The sequence below is a fragment of the Condylura cristata genome, unplaced genomic scaffold (assembly GCF_000260355.1).
Source record: "Condylura cristata isolate star-nosed mole 26May11 unplaced genomic scaffold, ConCri1.0 scaffold00009, whole genome shotgun sequence".
Taxonomy (NCBI): Eukaryota; Metazoa; Chordata; class Mammalia; order Eulipotyphla; family Talpidae; genus Condylura; species Condylura cristata.
Window position 1 is genome coordinate 7,262,536 of NW_004567110.1, and position 12,619 is coordinate 7,275,154.

Genomic DNA, 12,619 nt, shown 5'->3' on the forward strand with positions numbered 1-12,619 from the left:
GCTGTGCAAGAGCGCTGGCCCACTGCTGGTCTCGGGGCGGCGCTCTTCCCCCGGCAGGGCCACATCTGTTGAGAGCAGAGACCTTCCTCCTGCACCCTAAAGGGTGCTGTGAAATCTGCACAGCAGATGAAATGTTAAGAAGTTACCCTGAAAGTTCAGGCCCCCGAAGTGTAGTTCCCGACACAGCACCGAGGACCCGTCCGTGCAGGCAAGAGCCACAGGTAATTGGAAATGCCCACAGGAGAGAATGACCCCGGACAGGTCCCTCACCTCCCTCTGCCCGTTTCTATAGTTTCACCTCAAAGGGACACAGAAACCCAATGCCAACATCTCTCTCCTGCCTTGAATCCGTTCTAACTAGCTCTTTACCGGGGTCCAGAAGACAAAGACCAAATTTATTTGGTCTCTCTTTACCAGGGATCCAGCTGCCGAAATAAGGGCTCAGAGACTTGGCCATAACAACCATGGTCAGCTAAGGAGAGAGTGTTCCCCCAGTCCTCGCCTTCCCCCCCCCCCAAAAAAAAAGAGCCCATTAGAGAAACTAGAAGTCCCTCCCTTCTGAAGGCCAGAGTGTGTTTCCAGTCCGCTCACGCAGTGCATCAGATTCAGAGTTGGGCCTGTGGTGCTGGGACACAGGAGCGCCTGCTGGTGACGTTCACCAGGACTGAAACACAACATATGCTGTAGCTCTTAGTTTGGAAAGATGATGCTTCCATAGAGTTCTTAGGGGACATGGTTGAAGACCAGCCTTGGCAGAGAGAACTCTCTGTTCTGTAGAGAGAGCCTGCAGAGTTCTCATTTCATCCCGTTGAACAGCTGGAATGGTGTGCATGTGAACAGGGTGTCGAGCCTGATCATTTTCCGTGGCAAGTAAAGCAGAGGCCTCTACTGCGGCAGAAGTCCTGTCACAGCCAGGGTCTGAAGGCCAAGGGCCTCCGGTGAGGCCAAAGCGGACACTCACGATGAAGAGCCCCACTGGTAAGACAAATACAGAGAAGAAAACCAGAAAGAAATACTCTGGAGACAGCTCAGGAGTACTTGCAAGAAGCTCCCCTTGCCTCAGCAGGACGCAGAGGAGTGACTTGGATTCTTGAATTGCCAGGGGTCAGGAGATTTGGCAATGTGGGCCCTCGGCACCCTTAAACCTGAGGCAAATTTTCCGCTACCTTCCCCTCTTCAGATGTGAGGTCCAGCAAGATTAACCAACGGCATCATTCCACGGGGGATGGAAGCGCCCCCAGAGACACGCGCTTCAGTGTATGTTCATTAAGACGAAAAGTTCTTCCACTTGTCGAGTTTGGTTTGTTTTTCACCTTAAAGCTAAAATCACGTCGCGGAACCAGGACTTTCTGAAAGCTGGGAGGATATAAAAAGACTGACCCACAGTCTGCGGCCCACCGTGTGGAAGGAGGCGGAGCCTGCGGCCCCCAGTGCCTCACTGTGTGTGCGAAGTCGCACGCTCTGCATTCACGGCACGTTCGCTCGGTCTCTGGTCAAGGCCAGGCGGACCGGTCAGGTGCCTGCAGGCTCCAGTGCACCTCCCCGCCCTCTGCCTCCCCGTGAGGCATGGGATGGTGACAGCACCTTCCCTCTGCACAGACACGTGTGCGTGCCAACCAGGTGCACACTCACCCACAGTCTTTTTCCATGTACATGTCGCGTCTTTATCTGTGTTTTAATTAAGACAAACTTCTGCTTTTCACCTCTGTGCTGTGAAAACCACTGGAAAATGAAGGTAATTTTTTCATTTGCATCATCCAGAGTCAGGTAGACATGACTTGCCGTTACCACTTATTAGCATGTTAGAATATGTAATCGCACTTCTGCAGGTGATTCTCAGAAATCATCGAGATAATTTTTGAAACTGTCATCTGGGCCTTGTTTTATCCTTGAAATTTCAAAGATGGGTGTGATGTCCTTTTGTGAGGATGGCTGGGTTTTTCGTAGGAACTAAACGGACAAGATCATTGAAAAAGAAGCCCCTGACGTGCCCTGTGAGATATTTCTGCTGACCTGTTTCAGTGCCCAGGGTGCACCCAGGGCCCAGGCCCTGGGCAGCGTAGGCACCATGGCTCTTGCCCTCGGGAAGCCGCAGCCTGGGACGGCAGAGACGTGTCGCTCCTGTGCCCAGCAGAGAGTGTTTAGCGCTCTGGAGCGTGCTGGCTGTTCAGAGGCGGAAGCTGTTGCTGCGGCAAAGGAGATGGAGTAGAGAAGCCTCTGGATGACCATCCCGGGCAGGAGGGACCACTGTGGAGTCTCTGAATGTTCTAGCCGGACAGGAATGGGGGCCGCCCACCCGAAGGAAGCAGGGTGCTGGCGAGGCAGAGCCTATGCCCCGAGTGATGCATGAGGGACCAGCTCCTACGCGCTGAGCCTCACCTCTCCTAACCCTGAAATAGGTCATGGACGCTGCTTGGAGGTGAGGTGCAGGAAGCGTGTGCAGGACTCCTCGGCCAGGCGCACGAGAGTCAGCAAGCTGCGCTCGGGGAAGTGTAGGAAACAGATTTGGGACGGATGCCACTGGTGATTTCAGGAGCGGGTGCTCTCAAATGCCTCTGCTCAGGCGGAGGGGAGTGACTTCGCAGAAGGACATTTCTGGGCCCAGCGTGGACCTTCCTCCGTTGCTGAGCGTGTCCTCTCTGGCAACGGTTTCGTGCACACCACCTCGGTGGCCTGAGTCTGAGGTCTTCCCTTTGGACTTTACAGTAAACAGAAGAAGCATCAGTTCCTGGAAGGGACTTGGGATAAAACTGCAGCCCTTCAAGAGTGTGAGGGTTGCCCAAGACGGAAGAGCAAAGGTGTGGGCTTCAGACAGCTGAGTGAGGGCCTGCTTCTGGGGTGCACAGGGACGTCACTTCTGAGCTGCCTGCCCTCCAGGCGGAGGACTCCCCAGGCTCATGGTACGGGGGTGCTCGCGGCAGCACAGTGCCGGGGAACCAGCAGCCATCGGAGAGGTCGGCACAGCAGAATGTCCGCGTGGCAGATGAACCCCACATTGTCACCATTAGTGGGGTCTCCTTATCTTCACATCCCCGCAGGCTTAAAATGCAAAAACTGTCCAGGACCCCACCACCACCTGTTACCTTGTGTCCTGCTCGTTCTTGAGTTTGTTTGATGTATTTATTCTTTCTCTGTTTTTCCCTTTTCCTTTTCTTTTTCGTACCAGAATTGCTTCTTTGCTCAGTCAGCCCTCAAGTGTATTTTGCCTGTAACACCACTTTATTGTTTAGAGGTCAGTCATACATCTTAAAAGTCTTCTGAACTCTTTAAATCTTACAAAGGTGTAAATCTGCACTTCCTAGAATCGAGCAGTGTTTTCCACGTACCTCACTTGAACGCGTATCCTACCAGCCGGGGTTTTGTGGCATCGGTCTGTATCTCATAATACAGGGCAAGAGGTGGTCTGCGTATTTCTCACTACGAAATTACAGTATGGAACATTCCTTTTGAAACTTAACGCTGTCTTCCCTGCTGTTTCTCCCTCTTCTCCAGTTGTTCATGATCCCCCTGAGTGAGATACACAGTCTTCCTTAGAAAGACTGTATATATGGCCTGAGAGAAATGGAAGTAATGTTCCATGAGCCATTGATTCAACGCTCGTTACTAAGTTCAGACTCCACCAGGCCAGAGAACAGCCTGGCCCTAGGAGAACCTGCAGTCCAGCGGGTGAGGCAGGGCAGCGGCACAGCCCGTGCTCGGTTCAGTGAAGAAAGAAGACTGAAGTGGTCACGACGGTGGGCACTCATGCCTTCACTGTTGAAAGGATGATTCCGGAGGTGAAGTCTGCTTGGTTTGTGGCTCTGGGACCACTCTGGTCTGAGCACTCCTGAAATCACACCCACGAGCGTCTCTGCCCGGACATCGCTGCATTTGTGTTCTCTTTGGCAAAGGTTTTTGTTTCCAGACAGGACTTGGAGCTGGCTGAGGGGCCTTTCAGATGCGCTGCAGCACAAAGCCCCTAGATGGCGATGAAGAGGAAGTTGCAGAGAATCTCCTCATTGTCTATTCTCTATTCTCCATTTATTGCCCAGAGGAAAGTTACACTTCCTAAGACTGAGCGTTTGTTGTTGTTCTCCTGTTTGGGGCCAAGTGCACGAGGCGCTGGCTGCCTGGCTCTCAGGAACAGCAGCACCACACTGAGGCAGGGTGCGCTCCCCGCGCCTCCCAGCTCTGCCGTTCCAGTGAGGCCGTGTGAAAATCAAGAGACTCGGCATATATGAGCCTTTTGAAAGCTACAAAGTACTACCGAATCTCATGGCCGCGGCAGTCTTCCTGCTTGCTTTAGGATGGTATCTGAAGCTGCAGTGACCAGCACCACAGCTAGGTGTCAGCCGGGTTCCCGGGGAGGCTTCCTCACATCGGTAGGACAGGGAAGTGAAGTGTAGCTGGGCCCTTTTTCCCCTAAATCAGGCTGTCAGTGTACAGAGATTGACAGTATTTCTTCCCACGATGAGCCTGCCTGTGAGGAACAATGGTTCAAGTCAGTGTGGGTACTGACCAGCTCTCGGTGATGGGGAATAGCCACGCTCGTGCGACCAAAGACGGAAGCCAGCAGTAATCCAGATTTTCTTTTAATACACAGAATGTAGAAAGCTCTATTGGAGCCTTTCTGGAGCCTCAGGTACCTGCTCTCCTGTGTGAAACATCCGGTGTGGCACTGTCCTTAGCTCTTTGTTTCTTCCTTGTTTTTTTTTTTTTTCTTGTGCTGCTCGTAGAAGCCACTGTCCGTGACCAGTTAAACGGTGTCCCGGGTGGATTGGTCAGAGGCCCGGCACACAGCTGCCGGCTGACCAGCAACCGCTGTGTCACGCTGACAAACAAAACTAACGCCATGTCCACTAGTCCCGGAACAGCTCTTCAAAACAGACTCCTCTCTTTTCTGAAAACATCAGTGCAAAAAAAAGTCAACTGTTGCAGTAATGGTGTGTGTGTGTAAGTGTGTGTGACAATGCCATTATTGCTATCCTGTTCTCACCCCTAGATATTTAGTCCTTTTTAAAATGAATAAAGTCAGTGTCTAAATCCTGTAACTTGTCCAGGCGGCCAATCCCAGGTAGTTTGTGATTTTTACAACAATTCAGAAGTAGAGGGGAAAGAGTGCTGGGTTCTTCTTTTTCCCAAGTAGACCTTTCACTCCCTATGAAAGCCATTTTTAGAAGACATGCAGGCAACATTTGCTCACTGCAGGAACATTGTCCGGTAGGGAGGAGTCCCGCCCTGGCTGCAATGCAGGATGAGCCCGAGGCCCGTGGTGCGGCCTGCCCTCTGACGCCAAGGGCACCCTCCTCCGCCTGTCCCCTGTGCCTCTCTCCAGTTACTCACTTCCAGGTGTCATTTTCCCGGTTGCACCTGAACCGTGACTGAGCCCATTGACATTCCGTGCTGACTGACACGTTGTTCCTGAAAAGCACACCCTCCCTCATTCCCTTTTTCCCCACCAGCCGCTCTGAAGCGCCCTGTTTGTGAGGAAGGGGTGGCTGGACGCGGCCACACCCAGCCTTGTGCTCTTGTCTCTGTGTATTGTACCACATGTCGCCGTGTGGCCGTAGTTTCATACTGGCCGTTCTGTCATGAGACTGGGATTAACCTGCCTGCCCCCGTTCGATTCCTTTCCAGGTCCAACTGGCCCACCTTCAACACTCCCTCTAAGCACCCAGACCTCTATTGGCAGCTCCACCCTGTCCAAGAAGAGGCCTCCTCCCCCACCACCCGGACACAAGAGAACCCTGTCCGACCCTCCCAGCCCACTACCTCACGGGCCCCCAAACAAAGGCGCAGTTCCTTGGGGTAAGTCATGCCAAAGTCAGGGCCAGCGCTGCCCGGCAGGCGGCGCACGGGTTCCGTGGGCAGCGGACACAGTGACTCTGCAGGGGACAGGCAGCGCTGGCCGGCGGAGGGCTGGGTCGCTGCGAGTGTGCTGCCTCGTGAGGCCAAGAACCATTCTGGAAAAGAATCATCAGAGTCATTTACAAATGATACCAACAGTGAGGTTCCGAGCGTTTCCGGGCACCAGACAGGCTACGCCCTCCGCAGCACCCCGTTGGGTCCCGGCAGCAGCTCTGCGAGAGCCTGTTACCCGCTCACAGCTGAGGCCCAGCGGCTCGGCGAGCGGAGCGGCCGCCGCCTCGCGCCGACAGGGCGGTTTGCTTCAGTCCGGCTCAGGGCCTGGCCCGCCGTCCCGGCTCCATCCATGGCTGGGCTCCCTCAGTGCAGGGCTCGGGGCCCCGCGGGTCAGCTCCTCTCCCCCAACCCCTCTCCCAACACTGCTCCCCCACACTGGCCACCTCTCTCCTTGGGGTGCACAGGCTCTCTCCCGGCTGCCGCAGCTCTGCTGTGTCCTTCAGGAGGTGGCCTCCTCCTGCTCCTGTCCTCGTCAACTTGAGTGTTCGTCTTGGCCCTCACCCCATTCTCGGTTGCAGGCTCTTCGCACGGCGGGATTTCGTTTCTCTCTGGGGCTTTCGTCCCTCTAGAATGTAAGCTCCACGAGGGCAGGGACCGGTCTGTCCTGTTCTTTTGTTCTGTGTCTGCAGGGCCTAGAAAAGTCACTCGGGAATAAATAGGCCTCCCCTGAGTCGGTAGTTGTAACCGTTTCCGTGATGTTGGCTGGAAATGACCGATTTCCATCTTTATCTGCCCTCACTCCCTGCTAGGTAAAGGAAGGACCGGCCTCCGCCCTGCGCCCCGAGGGGCCTGGCCCGCACCAGAGGCAGAGGAGCTGCGTGACCGCGGCTTTTGTCTTGCGGTTTAACCTGTGGGCGGTTTAACAATGCTTTTGCACACCTCCTAAGAACTCTCTGGTGGGTGTTCTGGAGTTTTGGGGAAAAAGCCATTCCACCCACTAGCAGACTTCACCTGGCCGGCAGGCCACAGTGCGTGTGGCTATGTCTGTCTAGACTCTCATTCCCACGCTGTGTGCCTCTCACTCAGGCTTTCTCACGTCAAGGAGCTCATGGTCTAGTGGCGGGGGACAGACAGGCGAGCTGTCAAAGTAAAGATGCTGTTAGGTGGCAGGTGAACTCAGCGGTGTGGAGATGCTGAAAGACATGTTTCACCTAGCTGCGTGCGTGTTGGTGCCCAGGTGAGACCACCAGGGGAGGACGAGGAGGCTGGGCGGCCACACCTCAGGGTGTTAGTACCTGGAGGTTCTCAGAGGTTGTATCATAGGTATCCCCAGATACCACCCAAAAGGACTTCCCCCCAAGTAACATCCCACTGAGAGTCACTAGTGTCTTGTGCAAATTTTTGCCCCATCAGTCATAAACCAGCCTTTCCAGATAGCACTCGGCTTTGATCCTGTCTGGCCAGGCTGTAAGTCTGGGCTGATGTTCACCTCACAGACTCAGTCGGCAAGTAAATCTACCAAACTCCTGTTTTCTGGCTTCAGAAACACCACTGTCCTTAGACTGCTTCCATAGCACTCTGGGCGCACTAGCTGCGGGCGGGGGTCTTGTATTTATTTCTTGCTAAGGACAAAGCCCCACCTTGAGGATTAGCCGTGCCCACGGTGAGTTGGCGTCCGGCCTGTGGAGATGCTGGTGCGCTCACCAGCCAGCGCTCCCTGACAGCCAGCCTGCCCGCACAGAACTCAGACCTGGCCACAGCAAAAGTGACCGTTCTCCACATCCCCGGCAATGGTGGTCACTCCCAAACGGCCCCAGGGGTGGCGGGTCATCATCTTTCTGTGCTGGTGTGTGCATGTCCATGCTCACAGGCGTCTGGGCACCCAGGTCAGGGACAGGCACCTCGGTAGGCCGTGGGAGTCACGCTGGTGCTGGTGTTGAGGCTTCATGTTGGGTGATAGGTGGCTGCTTGGCTTTATCCAGAAACGAGGGGTGAGACTCCAGGCAATATTTCTCTGTGCTGCTGCAACTCCTGGGCCATCTGTCCAGTGCTCTTATCCTCCCCAGACGTCCATCTCTAGCCCGCCTCAGGTGAGGCCCTTTGCACTGCCCAGGAGCTGGCCCTGCACGAGGCTTGAAGAGCCAGAGACGCACGGGTGTTTCAGCTCTCCACCGTGGCACGGGCCGGGCTGCCAAATTGCATTCTGGCCGGTTCCAAATTGCATTCTTTTTTTTTTTTTTAAGATTTATTTATTCATACAGAACTGGGGTACAGGCCAGAGATGCGGAGGGTGAGAGGATTCACCAGAGACAGAGTAGAGAGCAGAACAGGCAGATCGACGAAGTCCACTGCTGAGGGGAGCAGCGGGCGGGTCAGGAGAGGTCTGCCACGCCATGTGGTCACCTCCGGGGCAGGCGGGAATCGAACTCATGCGGAAGCGGCTTAAGCTTCTCAGTGCAGTGCTTTAACCCGCTGCGCCACCAGGGAGGGCCAAGTTGCATTCTTTCTAAAATTTGATCCTTTGTGTGCAGTAGGGCTGCTGCCTACCCCAGGGCTTCACACCCTGTAGCCCAGGGCTCGCTCGCAGTGGTTCTGCTTGCTTCTCGGTCTTTCCCTGGCCATTGGGAACTCTGTCCAAGGGCATGTGCTCCAGGGTGGGCCTTGTGTCCTAAAACCCAGATTCCAGTCCAGCGTGCCCACTTGGTGGCTCGCAGCAACATCTCTGAATTGTTCTGTACCTCATTTTCCCCTGCTGTAAAATACAGTAGTCGTTAGTACCTCTGTTGTCATGGCTACTGTGAAGCGGCACCAGGAGAACCGCATGCAGCTCCAGGCCAGAACACAGAAAGCCCTCGATAAACTAGGCCTGGGCCTCGGGGCAGGCGTCGCTGAAACCCGCGTTCCCTTCCTAGCGCTGCCGCACAGCGCCGCTGCGGACAGGTGCAGGTGTGCAGAACCGTGTCTCCCCTCTGGAGGCTGTCGGCAACCCCGCGGCAGCCCTGTGCTCCCCGGGGGGCTGGAGAACCTGCTCCTGTCCGCGCGGCTCCAGGCGCCCTGGGGTGCCCCCTCTCTGTCCCCGAAGCCCCATCCGCCTGTCTCATTCAGGGACGCGTGTTGCAGGCAGTGGGTTATCGGGGTGATCACCGAAGGCCCTTTGTCAAAGTGGGGTCACATGCACAAGCTCCACGGGCTAGAATTTGGTATCTTTGCGATCTTGCTGTCTGCCCGCTGGCCCCCAGAATTCCTGTCCATCCCAGGTGAATTCATACACCTTACCCCAGCCCCCCCAAGTCTCAGCCCCCCGCCTCGGCCCTTCTCCTCCAGATGCCAGCTGTCACATCCCTGCCGGACATGCTGCCCGCCCCCCGCCCCCACTCTGCCTCGGGGTGCCTTCTCCGGGCTCAGAAGGAGAGTTGGGGCTGTGGTTATCAGCAGAGCTCACCCTAATTTGGTCTTTGAAAGGCAGTCTAGGTGAGCCTGTGGCCTCAAGGATCAAACTTAGGAGGTCGGCAAGACCGAGACTCCGCCAGAGCGTTCCCCTGCCCTCCACCCACCCCATGTCCACCTGCTCACGCGCTCTGTCCTTGGCACACTCGGGCACTGTGGGCCAGCTGTGGCCTCATGACCTGCCGTAGCCACACAGGCTTGCTCACTGGCCCGGAGGAGTGTCCGCCTGCGCCCCAACTTTCCGCCTCCCCTTCCTGCCCTGGCCTGAGGGACGAAGGTGCCCCTCAGCCTGCACAGATGGCAGCAGGGAGCCGCAATGTCTGGCTCCACTGACGGGGCCACTTTCCTGGGTGCCGGTGATCAGAGCTGCCCAGAGCCCCAGGCCGGCCTCGGGGACTCTCCTCGATGTAGAGAGCCCTGCCAGATGGTTCTGGTTAAAAACAAAACTTTCAGACTTAGGCTAATAAGTCAGTCTCCCCCAAAGCCAAAGGAGTAGGTGTCCATATCCCCTGTGCACGCCCAGGCTGGTGTGTCCGGCCCCGCTCCTGGGCGGCAGGGCCAAGCATGTTTGATCAGGGAGCGGGGCTCAGTTCACCTGTACATGGTGCAACAGGCAGGAGGCAGAACGGAGGTGACGGGTGCTGAGCCGGGCGGGGGAGAGACCGGAATCCTGAGTGCCTCTGCCTCGCAGAGGGCTGGCCCCGCCCTCCCAAGTCTGTCTTTCCATCTCCCAGCCTGCATTCTGTGGGCGCTTCAATTCTGGGCATAGCTTGGTGACTGGGAAGAAAAAAGCAAATGATGATCCATCGTTGTCCAAAGTCTCTAACTAGACAACTACCTTCTGCCCGCCCAAAGGTCAGTGCTGGCCAGTCCTGCACACTCTGCCCCCGCACGGTGTCAGCAATCGCACACTTCTCTTCCTCTGAGGAGCTTTAACTGAAGTTCCTGAGAGCAGGGCAGGGGGGGCGGGGGTGGGGGCCCCTGCTCAGCTTCTTGCAGCTGGTAAGTGGGGAGCCAGATTCACTTCCAGCCTGTGCAGTGGGGAGGGCCCCTGCTTCGCAGCCCCTGCGCCCTGTTCTCTGTTCGGTGACTCCATCGCCCTCCCCAGCTCCCACTGCAGTTGTTTCTCTGCCCACAAGCAGCAGGTAGGCCGTGCCTCCGGCCATCTGCAGCTCGGAGCCCTGGTGTGCGGGGAGGGCCGCTGTGGGCTCTTGCCTGACAGAACCACAGTGCCCACAGCCCCCAAAATAGCCCAGGCTTCCCATTCCTCAGGGCCTGCCCGATGCTGCCTCTGCCATCTGCCTCGGGAGGCGGGAGGCGGACGGGCCACCTGCAAGCAAACGGGCCTCTGGATACCTTCGGGGTTTGTGAAGTGGCACATCATTAAAGCTCACTTTGGAATATAGTGGTTTCTTCTTAGCCTACTTTACAGCAGACCAGCTCCTATTTTAAAGCAATTTAACATGAAGACATAAACATAACAAAGTAAGATGGCATTGAGGAATAGGATCTTTTCACAGAATTCCTAACAAATGGTCACATAGTGACTGAAAGCTGACTGCAGATTTGACACTGGGGTGCTTAGAAGCAGGAGCAAAGGAGAAAAAAATACAACTAACTACTTGGTTCACAGTGACTATAAGATTATCCATCTCGCTTCAGATTTTTGTAATTAATACCTGTAACAACTTCCCCCAGGACCTCCATCCTTGGATTCCATTTCCACAGCAAACATCATGGAACATTCTGGAAAGCCTAGTTCTGATCCCAGGTTTTACCCATTCCTACTTAGTGGCAGTATTCCTCATCTTTCCTTTGGCCACTGGGACTTAGATGTCTGAGCATCTCTAACATACACTAGATAATGCGCGAAAAACTATTCTACAAATTGATTCACTTCTCACATTTCAAGGCCGGAACTTCCAGGTAAAGGCTTACTGTTTGAAATGTCTGAGGTGTGCATATGTACCTTCTAGAAATTGTGTTGGCCTTTGGGTAATAATTTCCTGGTTTTTCTTGGATTTCCTGATAAATTTTCATGTCATCTTCTCTCAACCAGAACTTCATTTTGCATTCAGTTCTACCAGGCTGTCTCATGTGCTGGGCACCAAGCATTTATGCAAACGTCACTACGCTATGCGTCTTGTAAGCCACCACAAGTATCCTACAAGATAGGGCCTAGTTACCGATCAGGAAATTGAAGCACAGAGTTGTCAATGAGTTGCATCAGATCACAACATCAGATGACTTGGAGCTGGGCTTGGAGCCTGCTTCTGACTTCAGGGTTCACTCTGTGCCAGAAGACCGGGGCCTCCGTGCCACTGGGTCTGCACCCTCCTCACTGTCTGAGACTCTGCTGCAGCTTCTGAGCTGTGCTACGTGGCCTCGAGTCTTGGCCACAACTTCTTCAGCAGCTTGCCCGGCTTCTATCCCCAGCTCTCTCCCACACGTCCCTAAGCTACCCCAGAGTCCCCACCCAGATTGCATGGAGGAAGAAAAGGATGGAGCTGTTTCCATGTGTTAGCTCGTGCTCTCCACCCTCAGTTATTGTCCTGTTTTCAGAAATGTTTCTAAGCCACGCTTCCTGGCACTGCAGGGCGCCTGTGCCCACTGTGACAATGACAGGCTCCCCGTCTGCCTGACTGGAGGTGCCTGCCCCCACCCCCTCCCGCCCTCCCTAGATGTGAGCCATGAGCTATGGGTGGAAAAGCAGGCGAGTCAGCACAGCAGACCCCGCCTTTATTCCACAGGCACCTAGCAGCCGCTCTGGGCCTAAGACTGGGCTAGAAAGGGGGGTTCAAAGCTGAGCAGGCCGAGCCCTGTCTTCGAGATGCTCGCTCATTGAGTAATGAGCTGTGAATAATAATTGAGTCATTTCCACCTTGTGTCCTGCACCCTGGGGCCCAGCACTGAGCCCTCCACTCCAGTTTGGCTCCAGTGAGCTCTTACCCACCAGTGAGATCCACACTGGCGTTCCCATTCCCTGGATGAGGTGGCCGGGGCTGAGGAGAAGGAGCATGTGAGCCACACCCGCAGCCCTCTGCTTGCAGAATTCAGAGCCAGGCCTGCTGGCCCGGAGCTCCGTGCCCTCAGCCACTCCTCTGTGATGAATGGTTGTGGGCACACAGAGCAGAGGGAGGGAGTGGTCAAGTCCAGCTGGGGAAGAATCTCAGGAACTGGCTGTGGACATGTGCTCTGAGGACGGAGTAGGAATGCACCGTGAGCGGAAGAGGCCAGGCGTCGCAGGGAGACAGAACAGGGAGGGCAGCGATGCGGGGCGGGAACACAGTGGGAGCGTGGAGAGCAGCCTCGTGTGGCCAGAGAGCAGTGG

At 55.5% G+C, this 12,619-nt stretch overlaps 1 protein-coding gene across 7 annotated transcripts in view; it reads left to right on the forward strand.

The window, feature by feature from the left end:
* Nucleotides 1-12,619, forward strand: part of ASAP1 (ArfGAP with SH3 domain, ankyrin repeat and PH domain 1) — a 235,925-nt gene that overhangs the window by 211,163 nt on the left and 12,143 nt on the right. For 5 of the 7 annotated variants that reach the window (XM_012722945.1, XM_004679591.2, XM_012722943.1 and 2 more), the window contains one exon: nucleotides 5,617-5,787. The exons of the other annotated variants lie outside the window; for them this stretch is intronic. In XM_012722945.1, the coding sequence (XP_012578399.1) occupies nucleotides 5,617-5,787 (171 nt within the window). The remainder of the gene's footprint in view (nucleotides 1-5,616; nucleotides 5,788-12,619) is intronic. 7 annotated transcript variants of the gene reach the window in all.